This window comes from Sipha flava, unplaced genomic scaffold (genome assembly GCF_003268045.1).
Source record: "Sipha flava isolate LNK unplaced genomic scaffold, YSA_version1 73_pilon_pilon, whole genome shotgun sequence".
In the NCBI taxonomy this organism is placed as follows: domain Eukaryota; kingdom Metazoa; phylum Arthropoda; class Insecta; order Hemiptera; family Aphididae; genus Sipha; species Sipha flava.
In genome coordinates, this window is record NW_020273613.1 from 3837012 (window position 1) to 3857102 (window position 20091).

Here is a 20091-nt window from a genome sequence, read left to right on the forward strand (position 1 = left end):
CTGCAATAATCGACAACAAAACAGCAGTTTTAAAACGATTTGGTGCGACTGCAGGGATTGCTGTTTTCGTCAAATGAAACGATACAATTAAAATAACAGGTAAAATACGTCAACATATATATAAATATATATGTATAACAGACATTACTATCTCAAGTCAATTGAAAATGATATATAAGTACTTATATGTGTGTGTATATATATATATATATTTGTTTTTACCTGCTATTTTTGCATTAAAATGTAAGTATCAAATTGTAATACTTTTCTATTACATCAATAAATACGAAATACGAGTATAAATCTTTTCGGATTGATTTTGATTTTGTTATATGCTTGTAAACCGAGTGCATTACTTATTTCTGTCACATGTTCGATTCGAAAAGATAGGTACACTTACCATTATTTTAACCCTAGTGTGATTCGAACATTTTGGTTCGATCGAGAACCATGTAATTTTTACTCATGTACCAGTAATGTATTTACTCATTTCGCTAGTAAAAAAAATAATAAAAAATTGCATCTAGGTACTCGTTTCTTAAAGAATAATGTAAAAATATTTTAAATATCAGTATCAAAAACGTATTATAACGCTATAAATACGTATACGATTTATCGGACCATAGTTAATGAATTTTCAACGGAATCCTGGTCCAGGTGCAGCCATCATTTAATCGCATTGGCGCCGGATTCCATGTTATTATCATTCCGATTATTAGCATCATTATATTAATATTATTACATTCGAACACACAAAAAGCTTTTCGACCTATTATAATTGAGAAGAATGACATTACCTCGCTTTTCACGACCCGCTCACTTATGCGTATAAAACCAAAGTACGCGCGTACCATCGATAATTGATAACCTTCCGGCCTGACCTATACAAAAGCGGTTGTCCGTGTATCGTATAGTTTACGTATTATATTTTACATATACAGCCAAGGCGTAAAGTGTGGAAGGACACAAGAGGGGACTGGCCTCTCGCAGAGCCCAAAAAGCATCCCCTTAAATGTTTCTCCGTAAAGTTCACTGAAAAGCTTAACTGTACGGTAAATATAATAGACCACGTTGAGAATTACTGATCGCTTTTTAAATTGATTGTAAATTGAAAATAAAAAATTGTTTTCATTCTATAACACTATCGACAATTACGTCACGTCCGGCGCTTGATCGTAGCCAATCGTTCTGAGAAACGGTGTTTTCCTTTTAGAGAAGGGGTATGAAATATTTTTAAGTTGTGTGTCTATCAACAATAATAAATATAGATTATTTGTAATAGGTAACTTCTACGTTACGCTTTAGATTACAACAATCGTTAATTTCCGATACGAAATGCAATATGTATCACAAGCGTTATCCCAGATTATTTGTACTTTTAAACAAATCGGTTTTGATTATCAAATTGATAAAATATAACGTACAATAGTGCATATATGTATTGTACAGTAAATACAAAAATTAACAATCACCGCTATTACTATTTACTTATTACTGTTAATAAATAAACTAAGATTTTTCATGCTCCTTATCTAGAAATTAAAATGGCCATTACTCAGAAAATATTCAACGGATAATTATGTATGTTACATTAAAGTTTTTAGAATAACATTTTATGCAATGCAACTATATTAAAATGTATATTAAGAGAACAGCTTGAAAGTTATTTCTTAATAGCGATTAAAGGGTGAAAATAAAAATATTATTAGTAGTTATACAGTGTGTTCAACAATACAGGTAACACGAAATATTTCGAACGCATGACCTTGTATGCAATTCAGATTTTTTTGTAATGCATAAAGGACATAAAAATTATATTTATTTTTCATAAATCTTAATTTTTAAAAAAAAAATTCTGGGCATGCACAATATAATAATTTTTTTTAAATGGCACCCCCCATTTTTGAGTACAAATTTGAATTATGTGAATTTTTTCAAGCAACTTAAACCTTTAAAGTTTTGCTCTATCTTCAAAATTGACTGATTGAAAATGAGTTAAATTTTCGATTTATAACATTTGTATGTATCGTATTTTTCAATAGTCTACTTAGAGTTTTACAAATTTATAAGTGATTTCGTATGAATTTTTCTGAATAATTAAGTGTACTGTCATAAGTACAAGTAATTTTAGTAAATTAACAAAAATTATACCATTTACGAGAAATTTGAGTTAAAATTTCTGTAGAAGTTGTGTAAAATGGCGCGCGTGCATGGCCGACTGAACGAGGTGCCGATATTTTGTAACGAGATTCTCGTGGCTCGAGTTAAGGCCGCCACGGTATTTTATTTCACATGTTCGCAATTAAAACATATAAAACATTTAATAATAAACATATGTTTATTATTATTAATATTTTTTTTTTTTTTAATATAAAACCATGTATAGATACCGAAAATGGTGATCGCTTCGTGACAATGAGTTAGAACATAAATTACCATGACGCAATAACAATACAATAAAACCGTAACTCTGAGTAAAACATTTATAGCATAAGAGATAAATATTTTTAAAAATAAAGAGTTAGATATGCAAAATATAACACGCACTAGGTACACAAGCCCCTAACATATGCATGATTGGCAAATTGGGTTTTTTTTTTCGATAATGGTGAACATTGGGTTGAATGTATATTAAGTTGTTCGAGAAATCGCGTACGCAATAATTTCAACGAACATAATAGTATCATAATACCGCTGCGTTATGCACTATGTACGAAACTTAAATTGTTTTAAGAACACATGCCGTTACAAAGATTTCAACGGCTTGTGGACTGATACGCAGAGTTTGGATTTTGTAATTCCAAAAAAACTTTTAAAATAAAATACATTTACCAAAGCGAAAGAACACCAAAAAAACTAAAAAAATAAAACAAATATTAAGAAAGGCGCATAGAGAACTTTTTTAAATCTTACAAAAGTATAATAATTTAAGGTATACGAGTAAGAGAGTTACCTAAAAATTCTTAATGAAAATTCTTAATTCTTAATTTCTTAATGACACATACAAATATAAGATATTTAAAAAACTTCATATTGATAATCAACAATTGCAAGCATCAATCTAAAAAATGGGTAGATGAAACTCTATGGTTTGTCTTGAATTTTAAAAGTAATTTTGTAAAATTGTTAATAATAACAGAAAAAAAAATAAACTCAAAAGCAGAACCGACCAAAAAGAGCTTTTTAAAATAAAATAGCTAAAACGGCAAGTTGAATAAGATTCGATACGTATTATACATCGTGGCGGTGATATAGAAATATAAAGCCCAGAAAACCACGGCTTTTACAGATCATTACAGTTGAATTTACTTATTACGTACAATGAAAAACATTAAGTAGCTTATTCGTAAAGTCTTGAAGTTCGAACGCACTAGCGCAAATTAATGTCTATGATTATAATATTGGCTGGGCGCTGTTCAAAGACAATTTCAATGGGCCATGGTCGTGTATTTCAAATACGGTTAACAAAATTAAGTTCGTGAAAACAATGCAATTGCCTTTTGTAATCGCGAACACGCATAGAACTTGTATGATATACGAGTATGACCCAAGGATAATATGGTCGAATAGGAAAAATTTGGTACATTATAAATGCAATGTTTAACTTAATTTTTCAAGCGAACCATTATAGTTTTAAAATGGACTAGTGAAATATATAAAAATCTCGCGTTGTTTAGGTTAGATTGGTTTAACTCACCCGTCGATCCCACCCTGAAACTCATGTCGAAAAATAACCATTTTATTAGATTTTATAAAAATATTGTATCGATTTTACAAATATAATAACCTTTAAAGTGGTTTGTGTTTTTTTTTTTGTGTGTATTTTAGAAGCGAGCAGACGATGGAAATCAAATATCGGCTTCGTCGGTCTGGGAAACATGGGAGTTCCGATGGTGAAAAACTTATTGAAAAACGTAAATATTATTCTTATTGATGCAAATTTTACGAGAAAAATACCTAGAAAAAAAAGGTCTGTGCAAATATGTTTTCACGCTGTTTATTTATACTACATAATATTATGTTTATAACACTGTGTTTGGTCATATACCTATAACATTCTCGTCGTCGTTACGCGTATACTCGTTTCGAGATGACTCAAAGAAGTGCTTGTTTTTTTCGAATACTACCGCTCACTCCTGCAAGGTAATTATAAATTAAGACTACGAGTATATTTCATTATGCCATAAAATGTTCTGTAAATGCAATAAGAAATCTGGAGAAAAAAACCAGGATAATTATAATACAATGTAACTTGAAAATATTGAAAAATAAGTTAATAAAAAAAAAAAAATAAGAAACACATACCTGATAAAAGTAATATATCAATCACATTACTCATAACACTCATACCTCCTATATTATATCCATTAAAATGAAAATGAAAAAAAATTACCTTAAAAATATATTCTTTAAATTACGAAATATCAAAGTAGGTATTATGTAAAAATATGCAAAACACATGTAAAAATGTAGTTTTAAAAAGTTTTATCTAAAGTGTATTTTTCGCTGATAAAATTATTTATTCAGATAACTGAAAATATAACTTCTTTAAATCCCTACCCTAAATTAGAACAATTAACAATCATAGACGCAAAATCATCCAAACCTAGTAGAACTCTGAAAATTCTCAACTCATTCTCCCACCATCAGTGGCGTATCCAGGATTCATTTAACGGGGGTGTTTTAAAATTTAATAGACTTATAGTAAGTGGGGGTTCTGTCCCCCCTACTCTTTACATTTATAAATACCATGTATTTATATAAATTATTATATTAATGAAAATGATTATATTTACATATACCTACGTTTAGTTAAATTATACTGTAATTAAGTTTGCAATTTGGTGAAATACTATAAAATACGGTCGATGAAGGGAGTTCCAACACCCATATCACCCCTCCTAAATACACCCCTGCCCATCATCCCAGACTTGTCTAATGATGTACTCTTGTATTTATTTTGCATTTTTATCTCGTTATGCAATCGTGTTTAAAATTATATTTAATCATCCATTCGTATTATTATTTTTAAAGAAAACAACGTACAACAGAAGTTCTGAATCGCTGATCACTTTAAATTTTATACCCAAATAAATTATACAGGTTTTTGCTAGTTATTGTTTCTTATAGGATTTTATAAAAGAAATATTTCAATTACCAATCTTAATAAAAAGAAAACAAAAAAATTCTACCAACATCGAATGTGGTTGATGTTCTTTATAATTGAGACAGAATTCGGAATAATTGCATTAAAATCCACTGAAAACTTAACCCGATTTATTAAATTTTCACTTGCAATACAATATTTATGTTTCAGACGATATGGAATACCAGGAAATGAACACATTGCTCGGCAATTTGATTCTACCCGAGTACTTTGTATCTCGAATAGAAATAAATAATTCTTAAACTTATAATAATACACTGTAAGATATTTTTCTGATAATTTCTTATAATTTTATCATAATAAAGAAATATCAATATAATATTTCTTACAAAATATCTATATTATTCGGTGTTATATTTATTGTTTTCCAATTTCACATTGATAATTTTCACACAGGTAATAATTATGCCCATACAATCAGACAATAATGTATGAACAATAATTGATATTTACAATTAAGCAGTCGAGTTTTGGTGCTTTTCAAGACACTTTGTACTTTGTAATTATTTATTTATATTCGAGGTTCAAACTACACGGCCAGAAACAATTTACCCAAGTAATGTGTACATTCTCCGGCATTCCATATCGCCCGTAACATATATATTAGTGACTTGGTTACGGTCAGTTATAACAATTTTTAGGAATAAAAACATTAAATTGTCCAAGTTTTAAATTTAATGTAGGAGTTCAAAAAATGATACTACTTAATTAAATGATGGGATTTTTATTTTTTATTTTAAAATTAATTTTTTATTTAACTGCGATAAGACTAGCCCAATAATCTAAATTACGTCAAAATGTGACATTGGTGCTCCTTGTATTATATATACTGTATTATAGTCACGAATAGGTTATAACTTATAACATTTATAAAACACAAATACTTGAAAAAAAACAAAAAAATTACACTTCCAGATATTTTAGATTTCAGTTATTGTTTTGTATTTAATACATTAATGATCTCAATAGTTAGCTGAAACTACTAAAACACTTATAATGAACCCCACTTAAAGTACAAGTAGATTTTTAAGTTATAGACATCACTCCGGTATTAGTAATAGTACACACAAGACGTTCAAACACTCGACACCGTCGCGTAAGTGCTGCGCGTCGTCGAAAACACTCAAACCGGAGGATAGGTCTTTTGCCGCCGTACGTGGTGTTTACCAACCATACGAATTTTCAACGCGAATTTCTGTTTAACGTGTACGACGGCGAAAACGCGGGGTACAATAACATGTTATAACATAACGACCATGGAGGCGGTGACGGCTGGCTGAAAAGCCGTAAGTACATTACAGTAAAGAGCAGAGCATTATTTGTGTATAACATTTTAATATTTTATTATATAGTTAAAAGAGAAAAAAAATACCTTTTATTTAAACGAATTTGATGGTAAAAAAAAATCTTACGCCTTAGAGGTCGTAACAATTTTACACGTTAAATTAAGAGGGCCACGATGTAAAAAAGTTTAAGAAACATTGATTTAAAACAGCCCAGGGTTGTGTTGTATCGCTATTATAAGGTTTCGACGTAAAATCGTCGACATTTCGCCCTGTATAGTATCGAACTATTATCGTTTATTATACATTGCTATAAATATTATAACGACGTGTGCTTCGAGTTGAGTAGTTAGATAAATAATAAGCCTCATGTGTTGCACCACTGCAGAATACCCGTCATCAATGTATGCATAGTATGTAACCGTGTCACTCGTCGTTAAAGTCAGAGAGTGGCTCTAGTATTCTAGCACATCGATCTGATCGTATCCAATGGTTGCTCAACCCCTTCTAAGATATTTAAAAAATAAAAATAGTTTTACCTCTCACGGTTGTAGTTGGCTAATAAAATATTATAATAAATCCCAATGCAGATTTTAACTATTTTAAATTTAAACTCCCAAACTCCACGACTTCTTGTGCGATATATTAAGACGAAATACAACAAAGTGGTTTGATTGCGTGTTTAGTATTTATTAAAAAATAAAAATAAATATTCCTTTTGTTATTAAATATGTACAATTTTGATATTATTCCGTAGCATTTGTTCGAATGACGTATAACAAATCGTTTTGATGTCATACGTTTAGACGACGTGAAAGTGAGTTGAAAAAATCATCATTGTTAAATAAAATACGCTTGGATCCGTTGACGTTGAAATTGACGTTTATCAAATCCCCTGATACTCCCCCTCCCTCCATTCTGGATTTAAAAAATATGAGAGACCACGTGGATCTGAAATCGTTTTAAACTCGTCGTGTAAATTAATACTGATTAACTGATGGATAATTAAACGTACTTCAGGGTATAATAGAAAGCACTGATTGGTAATAAACTACGAATTCGGATTGCGGATTGTATTTGTTCGTCGCGCAGCATCGGTACGAATTTAATTATGAGCTCTACAACGATTTTCCACGTGGTCATAAAATCAATTATCTTGCAACCGAATGGCAGGTGCGTTGTAGATGATTATCATTCTGTTCTGACGAGACGATATCGAACCGATCGAGTGAAAGAAGCAATGCAAATCGCTCGAGAAAAAAACCTCGACATAAATTATTTATTTATTAATTTTATTAATTTATTTAATTCATTATTTATAATAATTTTTATCATAATTATTATGAAACGCATGAGTATACAGTAGAAACTCGATTAGCTGTCAATTTCCGTTATCAATCATCGTTCTATCGTTTAAGAGGTAATTATGATAAACTCGTTGCGGCGACTATCAAGCATATAAAAATTTTTATATGCGATAAACATGACGTGAACGAACAAATGAAATTATTTTTAGTTAAATTTAATCAGTAACCGACAAGTAACCCGGTCTTGCGGCTACGTAAAATACAAAATATTGCTGCTAAAAAAGCGTCAAAAAAACAAATAACAAATTATTTTGTTTTAAATTATTAGTTTTAGTTTATTAGTGTTTATTATGGCATATAATATATAGCATATTATTTTTTTCTGAAAATACACACGTTGTGATATACGCTTATTGCAAAATTTCTGTTAACCACCTATTCGATAAACCGTCATTGTACCGGTCCCGACTGTCACTGTTGATCGAGTTTCTACTGTACTATTGTTCGTTAGCTTGTATGAATCGACCGTGTATTTGTATGTATGAAAAGTGTGTGGTGTATACCAAAACGATTTTACGAACGCTGTACGAGAAATTATAATGTTATAGATCAAATCGAAATAATGTGATTAGTGCAATATGCCTATGTATACTTTTATCTGTAATGGTGCACGGATTGTGCGTTGTTTATCTCTCATCATATAATATTAAATAACTGTGTATTGCAGGGAGAGAGATTGCCTACATTTCTGGACAAACACAGAAGAATAAATTAAATCGACATTTATCACTACATGCTCTTATGAAATATAAAATTGCATAATCTAAAATTGCATAATCTTGTTAAGCAGTATTTTATTTTAAATTTTCAATATGTCACATTGCAAAATATAATTTTAAAAGTTATCTTTAAAGGATTATATGGATCCATGTGACTTTCAATTATTTTTTTACCGGGAAGCAATTTCAATTGTCAAAAGAACAGTGGTATAAAATATAATTAGAAACAGGTATTTGGCACTCGTCCATTTATTATAAGTTAATTTTGTTATTATCTATTGTAAAATTAAAAACTCAAAACTTTTTTAATTCCCTACATGTCTTTAATTTTCAAATAAAATGTTCAAAAAATAATCTTTTAATTATAATTATATCCATGGATAAAAACACTGACTGTCTGCGTGTGAAGGCGCAGTCATGAAATGAGTTCCTATATATTGACTATTGTAAATTATTAATAAAAATACAATTCATTTTTCACTAATAGTGATTTTTTTTTACTTTCGTATAAAATTGTACGATATAGACAGAGTACCGTAATGCATTATAATTTACCAGTACCGTCGTAATCGTAATGGGCAGGCAACTCAGGCAATTGCCTAGGACTACGCACTTAAAATAAATTCGAGGCCCACAATTTATCGAGTTAGAATAGTTAGATATATTTAGGTGTAAGGAAATTGTACGGTTTTTGCCTAGGGCCTGGCAAAATCTCGCGATAGTATTCTGTAATTAGCATATGAAAAAAAATTTAACCATAACACATTTGTATGGGATTGTTAATTATTGTAACGGCTAATGGCATTGTGAAAATTCGGAAACGCGTAAACTTCCTTTAACATTGTCCAGGAGGTATTGGGATTGATTGGTTCCAGAGGCTGCACACTTAAAATCATTATTGAACGCGGTGTGGTTAAATCGAATGTTTATCATTATTTGACATTTTCAAAAATCCAGTCAACTCGCACGATAATATCATGGATATATAATATTGTATACAAATGTATAATGTCGACCCGCAACACGTGTTTTCCTTGCTGCTCCGCGTTCTGCCGCTGTTTACAATTGGTGAGATATATGGGAAAGGGTCAGTTATCCCGCAATGTGCACACTACATGTCGTGTGTAAAATTTTATTATTATGAATTTACGTATTTGAAACCTTCTCGTTGCACTCATAATGCAGTCCCGGGTGTACGGAGGAGTGTGCGCGATGAATTCCCATGAAATTTATTATTAATCAGACGATAAACGTCCGGTACAACCAGAACCCAAATACTGGGATAGATGAAATTATGTTATGATCAGCAACACTTAGAGACTACGCCCCCGCGCTCACGAATACCATACCTTAATTTATTAATCACAATAACGATTTATACGTATACGAGAGTTCGACCAAAATTATTGTTCCGATTATCATGACCATGAAAGGTTTCGTAAGAAATTTTGTTTAATTGACACTTTGAAAGAGGTTAATTTTATGACGTTCCCAACAGTTTTCATAATAAATGCAAAAAACTCACAAAAAGTAAAAAAAAAAAAAGCAACGCTTACGGCACACTGCATTTAATTGTTTACAGTAAAATTGATTTTATTTTAACCAAAAATAATAACCATGGAGACTTGACATTTTTATTGAATAACCATTCACTAGAGAGAGGTGGTATATTTTCAAACGATTTTTTTAAGCTATCAATAGATAGTTGACAATTACACGTTTTCTTACTTTTTTTTTTTTGAAAATGTCGAGGTAAAAATTTATTTTGAAAAAAGGTCTTGAAAATGTAATACAATGTCTCTCAAACATATTTTTTATCGATTGATGGAAAACAATTTTACGAGCAACAATATAATTTACTTACCTACAAATTCATATAGATATCCCCGAGCACTCTGGTCTCCTTATTTGTTACTATGAGACCACACTGCCAGTTTACTCGGATTGTGTGTCGTCGAAGTTTTATTGCTATATCTTGACAATATATACATTATAATGAATACCAAAAACTGTTAAAAACTACTTACCTACTTACCGATACGTATTACGCTTTACCTCTATCACAAAATACATTGCAATATACCTGTGTGCATTATTGGAGAATCAAAACAAATTTCAGTCACGGCGCATGAAGTCGAATGGTGTTGAATAGTGTGACCAGACTAGGCGCGTAGCAAGAAATTCCAAAAGTGGGGTGTTATTCAAAACCAATCGACAAAACCATACACATAAAATCAATAACTCTATGTTTACTTTATTGCATAATCGTACAAACACACATTATTGTCATCGTATACTTAATATTTCGTTAAGATGAATGTGTGTACATCATGATTTATGAAGAATCTTTACCTTCAATAAGTATAACACGATCAAGAGGGGTGATACTACACCTGTAAGCCGCCTCCTGGCTACGCGCCCGGACTAGACAATGCGACAATAATCGTTCACTACACTTGAGCAATCTTATTGTACGTTATAATATCGTTTTGAACAAGACATATGTACTCGTAAGTGGTAACGAACTATTTCACGAACATGGCGTATAATATATTAACGTTAAGTTTTATTTTTTCCCAGTATTCTGTATAATATCAATTGCACCCTTTGAGAGAACGCAACGAGACGTGTACATGTGTATATAGATGTGTAGAAGAGATACCGATTTTCATGTGACACCGCTTCCCACACTCGAATTGTACGTACGCTTTAAGATTTTCCCTGTCTGTATCAGCACAATATAATCTATGTTAATGATATTAGAAATACGAATTGGACTTGATCAAAGCGTTTTGATATCTACCATATCTGCGAGAATTATACAAACAGTATTGTTTAACACATTTATCAAACTATAAACATACCAAAATTGTTACACCCAAAGCATAATATGTGCCATCGAACAAAACCATGATTCAAACTTAATGTCAGAAATTGTAAAAATTAGCCAAGATGTACAGACTCACGGGAGTTTTGGCGCTTGTACCCCCAATGATGTGTAAACAATTATTATGATAGAAATGTGCTACTGTTTTTTATTAATATAAAATATTAATAAATATAAGAGCATATGTAATTATTTTTGCGTACCTACATAGACATGTATACTATGTACAATTCAAAAATTTGAGTTATAAGTTGTATTACTCGAATTGTTTCACACATCACATCGCAAACTTTTATTATGCATCACGTTTTATAATTTTATTTAATTCACATTATCTTATATCCGCAATAAAAACAATAAAAACATACAGAATATTAAAAGTGTTATTGTTTCGCAGTTCATTAAAAAAAAAAAAAAAATCGCCAACAAAAAAGTGGCAATGGTTGCATATTATCATTTTACATTATAATAGTCTTGACTACTTTGAATATTTTGCGACTAATGTTGTATACATGCCGTATTAACGCCGATCGCAGTTTTAGGTAAAAATGATCATTGGAATGTGATAAATTTCATTATTACAATTCGTGAAGAATAAATACGTATTCCACGGTTATCTCATAATAACCGCAAAAACTTGGTGAAAAACAAAAGCGAACATTCCTCGCGGCACTCGGTTACGGGACAAACCGTAACCTGCGCCTGGGCTGGGGCGACGAATGTGTATTATCATATTAAATTTAAAACGATCGTCGCCGGATGCTGTTCTATGAAAACGATTTTGGGTACAGTTGTCTTTCCCGAGACCGTAGGTAATATCTTCCCGCCGCGGTCTTTCGTGATGAGAAATAATGAAAACGTTGTGAACTCGCGCAAACTTTAGCACGCGTAAATGCATCATTAATATTCAATTAAAACACCGAATGTGCAACTTTATAATGCCCGGGGATTATAATAATAAGTGTCGTCGTGGAGCGATTCGTCGAAAAATCGTGATAGTACGTACGAAACGTACGGTACAGTTAAACCGTAACAGGTAAATCGTTCGCAAACCCGTGGCAATTATTTGGCCAATAATATTGTATACGAATATATTATTGCACTATTAACTGTTTACGTGTAGTTGTACAGAAAATTTGCGCGTTATGTGCGTATGCTACGCCAACAAAAACACCAACTCCGTGTGAAAAAAACACAAGAATTATCACCTCAAAAGACGTGGTGATATGAAGCGGAAACTATACCTAATCCTAATTTAGTTTATTCGGTTGAAATATTTATTCCAAAATAAAAACTACCGAATCGAATAATTGTGCAGTTAAGTACCAAAACGACATGAACTGCGTAACAAGGTAATAAAGACCCAACATAAATTAATGTATAATCAGGGGCGCAATGTCAATGAAAAACTGGGGTTCTTCTGAAGTCCTTCTATCTTTTTCATGTTCCTTAATGGTTATAGACACCCGAAAACCGTACAATTCAACAGTTATTAAAATATTTGGTAAATATATAAATATTTCTAAACTTAAATTGTTCGCTTTAATTTTATATTTTTATTGCACGTATTACGAATTACCTGTCTGTAAACACAAGTGTTTTATCACATGATCACTTTTAGATTCTGACTGAAATTAAGGATATTATGATTTTATAATGATGTTTGTATTTTATTTGTTTAACACTTTTTTGGATAGAAATACTGGTCCAAAAGTTTTTTCTAGGACTATTTAAATTTTAAATTGGCATATGGTGGTACTTTAGATAGGTCATTTTTTTTAAAATTATAATAGTTTTTCTAGACGTAGGAAAAAACTGTCCTGAAATGGTAAAAATACGCTGTAAATAAGACTTTCACATTTCAAATTTTAGTTATTTAATCATAATTCCAAAAATAATATGGCTAGAAACTTGAAACTTTTACTCTATAGCAAAGATATTTTTTTTTCGTATTGCGAAATATTTTTGTATTGTTTAAAAATTTATATATTTATAGAAAAAAACTCAAAAACTATTATGTTTTTCTATACATAATGAGTAATGAGTATTTAAATACAAATTAAAATAAATATATTTAAGGGTGCTAATTTCGAAAATGGAGGTGCTAAGCACACCCAAGCCCCCCCTCCAAATTGCGTCTATGTGTATAATATCAAGTGTCTGCTTCCGGCCAAGTAAACTAAAATCGAATTGATCTCAATAGAAAAATTAGATATACGAAATTAGAACGGAGTAGATGCACCGCTATAGTATTAGTATTGCACGGTTTTTTCCAGCAGAAAATTATGAGTAGATGCTATATAGTCTCCGCGCGAAAAATTAAACAAGTCACGAATATAAATCGTACATTTGCATTAGGATCGGTAATTGATTTTCCTACGGATAATCAAATTTCTACCTAACTAGTGTGCATGCGTTAAGCAACAATAATTTCGACTGTACACTAACAATTATATCACGGAGACAGAAGTCAATGAAAACGATTACAAGAAGAAAAGAACAAAATATTTGTGTTTCTTTCGCTACCTTTCCTCAGTCCTCTAGGATATAACACATTATATGGCTTTACTACCGTCCTAATTCACGGTATTTTCATCTAATACAAATTCCTTGAAAGATCTTTTTTTCCAAAATGAAAACCAAAATCTCATATTCACAATAACTTAATTGATTTATAAAATTATTTAACTTAGTAAAACACTAAGACTCAGTAATTCTGGCTTTTAAAATAATCGCTAGTTTGTAGAAAAATTTATGGACACATTGTACAACTTGATAAAATTATCACTCGTAACAATAACATCAATGGCCACCAATAAAAATGTCCTAGTAATCTCTAAATAGTACTTATTTAGAAATTATTTCTTTTCCTATTTGCTTTTTACTACAGATAAACTGCAGTTTCGGCAATGTGATACTTTTTGAAACGTTTCCGACATGTTTGTTTGCTGAATTCACTGGGCTATTTTCATTGTGGTACTTATAGTATTTAAGTAAAACTGAAGTTATCTCAGAACATATGCGACAATGTGTGGTTGTATGTATGTAATTCTGTTTTGTATTCCCATCATTATAATATTATGAATATTATCATATTATGATATTATCGTTCAACGGTAATGCAGTTTTATTTCATAATCTCTGTAAGATCTATTTTTGTTTGACATGTTCTTGTTACAAATAATTATTTTTAGTATAATTAAAATAATTTTTTTTTTTTTCGGAAAAAATGTCGTTCGGGAATTTTGATTCGGGAAAAAGGGTTTCAGGCTTATAGACTTTCGAGAAAAACACTATTCTAGAATTACGATTCGGAAAAAAAGAGCCGGTCATTTAATACATTTATACATTTGCTATGGTAATGTGGACGATGAAAGATTTTATTTTTCATATTAATGTATTCTATGTAGACATTGCGTTGTGTTTCGAGAACAAAAACCTAAATATAATATATATATATATATATCCGTTACTCACCCAGTGATTTATAGATATGCTATTTGTATAATATTAATATCAACGAACGACTGTCTGTTAGTAGGCATCTGGGTTAAGTACGCGTGGCAGTGGTTAAGACGTCATTGTCGCCTCGAAATTTGATCAGTACTATTCAACGCTAATGAAAGTGATCGACATAGATTTGATCCGTAGGACATTCTGTAACAAAAGATTCCATCCAATGATCATTGGACGCAGTAAAGTTACCAGTGGACTTAATTCTTCAAGAACTAATTTTTTTTAAAAATATCTGTTTATGTGTACGGCCAGCTATTTTTGTTCAAACCGATACCGAGTCGCGGGCCCAGGGTATGCGAACACATTATATAACATCCCTATAACAACACGACTAACGTAAGTTCTCTCACTGCGTAAAAGATTTCAAAATTATTACCATGCAATTAGCATGTAATTACATGAACGGAAATCAACACCACGCTCCTTCAAAAACTACTTCAAACTACATAACCTAACCCTCGTGGAACCTGTTGCGATATAAGAACAGATCATCTAAAATGCTAGTAAAAAATCGTTAAGTGCGAGGTGTATGCATCTTTTAGGTTTTAAAAAAAACATCAAGTGTTTAATATATTGCTATTGTCGTTGGTTAAGCAATTGATGGCTAGTATACTTTTATTCTAAAAAAAAAAATAATAAATTATGTTTAGTTAATTCTGAAGGATTCTATCATTGAATATATCGTTTTTTTGTACATGTTTTTATTATTACTAATTGTGTTTTGCAGATAATACATTTTTCAATAAAAATATTTATATATATATATATATATACTTTTGAAAAGTGATGGAAACATCTTTATATAAAATTTACCTATACGTATATATTTGTAAAAAAAATAGAATGTATCTTGTAGTATCACAAAGAATACGATTGAAATTAATTAGATAAATATGTATATGTATTCGAAAATTGTAAAATGTAGTCTACAAAATATAATTATTCATACAAACATATAATATTTTCTTTATTTATTTTTTTTGACAAAGGATTTATTTGTTTTATTGAAGCAATTTGAAATAGGAGAAAATCAATCGAAAAATAAGAATTTTATCTAATAGTTCTATCAATATTTGAACGACAATGGGAACAATTTCTTGTATTTTATTAGATTATTACTATTAATTTTTCTAACCATTAATACATAATGTTAAAATGATAATTTTACTCTCTCAGAATTTATCAAAACAATTTATTAAAATTATCTCGCTCTAAAAGAAAAAGAAAAATACCAAAAAAATTAACCACTAAAAATCAAACGCAAGATATAAATAGGAACTTTTTAAAAATATTTTTTATTTTTGCTTCAGCAAATAGAGGTACATAAAACGTTAGAAACAAATTTATTATTAATATATATAAATATAACCTTTGAAAACGATTTACTTAAAAACATATCAATATCGATTAGAACAACAAAATAAATAAAGTGGTTTCGGTCAAAGATCGGTTTATTAAATATACTATGTAATATTATTGATTAACATATATATAGTATACGAGTACATTTAATTAATGATGATTTATTAGTATATATTAGTATATACCTACGATTAGAACGCTCGAAAACCGAACTGTGTTGTTGTTCTTGATTTATTGTCGACATCAAATAAATCCTATTGATAGTATATAATGATTACGTGACAATACTAACCACGTGTGTGTATACACTGAATAATATTACACTAGCATAAACATTTGCATAATTCGTAAATGTACTTACATTGTGCTGTGTGTAGTCGGCCGTTTCGTCATGTTCTAATCCTAATTACTTCCAGTTTTTGCTAACCTTTCTCAGGGTCACATTCAATTGTAGATGGATAAGGAGGGGACTGGAATGATTATTTTTTTGTAACTAACGACACGAATAAGTTTAAACATAAGCCCAATGAACAATGTACATGTTAATAATCATAATTGATAATAATTGTTCATTGGAACACGATAGCAGACATTGTTCGACTACGGTTTTTTTTCAGTTTTTCACTTTATAATAATAATTAGTAATGTATATGTACAACGGAAAATATTAAAATATTCCTCCGTACCGAAAAATGATCTCGCTTAAATCATTTACATCGTATATATATATATATATATAGGCACAGAACATTATTGTATCTATTTACTAATATGTATTATGTATATAAACGAAATCTTTTTCGAATCGAAAACAATTTCAATTTAGGCCAGGTCAATCATTTTTAACGCACAATAAAAAATCTGTTTGGAATAATAATTTGAGGTGTCTTAAAAAAAGTTATTTTTTTCTCTCGATTTAGTCGATAGTTTTAGCCTGATAATGTTATTTAATTCTATAAAAAATTTCAAATCATTGTTCGCGGTCGATTTTACCTTTTATCCAGTCTATTTTAGAGCCAACGCCGATAGCCTTTTAATATTATATAAATGTATTAGTTATCTTCGTATCATTTTCTTTTTTGGTCTGAACTAAAATAAAATAAACAGCCGTTTTCGTGTGATCTGTCACAAATCAAACACCCAAAAATGAATTATCGGTTATCATACCCGTAAAAGCGGTCGTTGTCGAACGTGTGCAGTTTCTATTTCGCCTTTTGACAAGGCTCGACCTACCTACACTGACTTACGTCCTATAGCTGACCAAATACATATGTGTATTTAAATTCCGACCTTACGCCGAAAGTTGTTGTAACATGCTTTGAATCAACAACGTGTCCCCATGAAAAGGCCAAGTTAAGAGTGAACCCCCATATAGTTAACCGTTTCACGTCACGTTTCCGTACAAATAAACCACTACATAATTTACATTTTTAATTTTATTCACTCAGATTAATCTTTTCGTTCTCATATATCCCGACTGCAAACAAGCAATTCGGTTAATACGCCAAGCACTATAAGCCTTTTCGTAAAAATTGTCGTCACAACGTTGTTTTTGTAACACTAAGCAAATTTTCTCGGCCTAATCCATATTTCAACACAACTATTTCGTAGTATTCTAATCCCAACAGAAATTTCACGACATTTTCGTGAGAATCGAACTCCAAGCATTAGATCGAGCCACGGCTAGTGGGGTGTCGGTAGTGATCCCATTCAAATATGGTAAGCGAGACGAAATCTAGACGCGAATAATATATTATTGTGATGCACAACGCATTCGTTTTATTATTAATAATCGTTGTTAGTAAAATGCAGAAAATATAATATGACGATGATATAATATTGTGAAACCACTGAGAGCGCAACATGCAGTCTCATCCATAATTTATCCGAAAATTCCACATTCAACGCGACTCGTTACTGTGTGGAATTTATAATCGTATGTAATGTTATAAATAACATTGAAAAATGTTCAACTCTAATTTGATGGGGAATGAGCATACTAGAGAAACGTTTAATATTTCACGTGAAAGTCTATATGCATATATGTATCATAATAATAAATGTATAATATTACAATACGCACGTGAATGCATTATTGCGACGGGAAAACGTCAACTAAAGTCCATGGACTGACTGCGCGATGGACGATGAATACACATATATTATGGGTGATCTTGTACACTTTTACAGGGGCGTTGAACAAAATATTTTTTGAAAAATAACCGGGATAGATAAATTTGCATATATACATATGGATATTTATATAACCTGATCCTTATTAGAGTTAGTAGGGCCAAACTAAAAGCTTATAAAATTTTCGATTAGAAAAAATATATTTTCCAATCTATTACGAATATTAATCAGGATGTAGTATTAAAATCTTGATCAAATTCTTTCCTCATTGTATTAATTAAGTGCTCGATTGGACAGAATTGGCTATAGCACTAATTTAAATGGCATTTAAAGTATCAAATCTAGGCAATTTTACGCCCGAAGCTAATAAAAATGCAGCGCTCTTACATAAGTGGAAGTACGGAGGTATATTCTTGACTTCTTTAGTTTTCATAAACTTAATAACACTCTTATATTTATTGGTGTAAGAAAACTGATACTTAGGACAAGCATATTTACTAGCCGCTTTTCTATATCCGGCACTAGAAAAACAGTCCCTTTGACATATCCGGTCATGTAAGGGTTATTTATGTTCAGTTCACGTGGGTTTTCACGGCTTTTTTTTTTTTTTGTGCGAGAATAAATTGACAATGACCGAAGAAAAACGTTTGCACTTCAAAAGTTGTATTAAACCCTCGAATCGAACAATATAGTCGATTTCAATTTGAGTATATTTTTACATCTCATCTGTACTCTATACAATTGAATAAATCGTGAACAATGTTCTTACTTACCACCGGAAGGACGTTTAATACAAGTTATAAAATTAAAATATTGCTTCGGGAATTCGATAACAGGAGTAGTCATAACAATAATAATAATATAAACAAATTTTATTCTTAAATATGAAATAGTACGTAATATATCGAAAGTTGGTACCGAATTGTTTCCCGTTTAATTTTAGATGGTCGTTGTGATATGTTCTTCAAATTTTCTTTTTAATGAATTTGTCAATTGATGTCGCTCTAGTGAAAAATCATCCTCGTTTTCATGGTTATGTGTTAAGACTTCTTCACATAAACAATTTCACGTACAACCTACCAACTATTAAAAATTTTAATTGTAAATATTTGACCTGAGAACAAATGAAAACCAATTTGGCTCAACTTAATCAAATACCTTTATCAAACAGGAACCAATTCGGTTACTCACATATCCAAGACAACAATATTATTGGATACTGTTTTTCTTTTCTGATCGGGTACAAAAAAAATTAATTTATAATATGATTTTTGAAATACATTAAAATCATATTTATCTACCATGTTAGAAAATGCTAAACATTTTACACTTAAGTACATATTTATTAGATTAGATTATTTTATAAGTCAAAATATGTATATATATATATATATTGTATTTTATTATATACCTATTGTGTTTTGTTTTATACAATATATTATAAAATTATGATATATTATAAAATTATTATATGCAATGTCATAAAGGCGTTTGTACGGGTGAACTTGTGATAAGTTTCAATCGAAAATTATAGTTTCGTCAACCACATTTATCAGTACCAGTACGGCGACGTGCATCCTTTCTTCTTCGGCCGCCAAACTTTGAAGTATAATACGATTGGACCGAGTAAACTTGGAATTAGTCCGTATTGAATACA

The 20091-nt window shown here is 30.5% G+C and overlaps 1 protein-coding gene across 2 annotated transcripts in view; it reads left to right on the plus strand.

Annotated features, from left to right (window-relative positions):
* LOC112692320 (3-hydroxyisobutyrate dehydrogenase, mitochondrial) overlaps positions 1-20091 on the plus strand; it is a 42488-nt gene that overhangs the window by 2330 nt on the left and 20067 nt on the right. For both annotated transcript variants that reach the window (XM_025566950.1, XM_025566949.1), the window contains exon 2: positions 3829-3914. In XM_025566950.1, coding sequence (XP_025422735.1) covers positions 3829-3914 — 86 coding nt within the window. The remainder of the gene's footprint in view (positions 1-3828; positions 3915-20091) is intronic.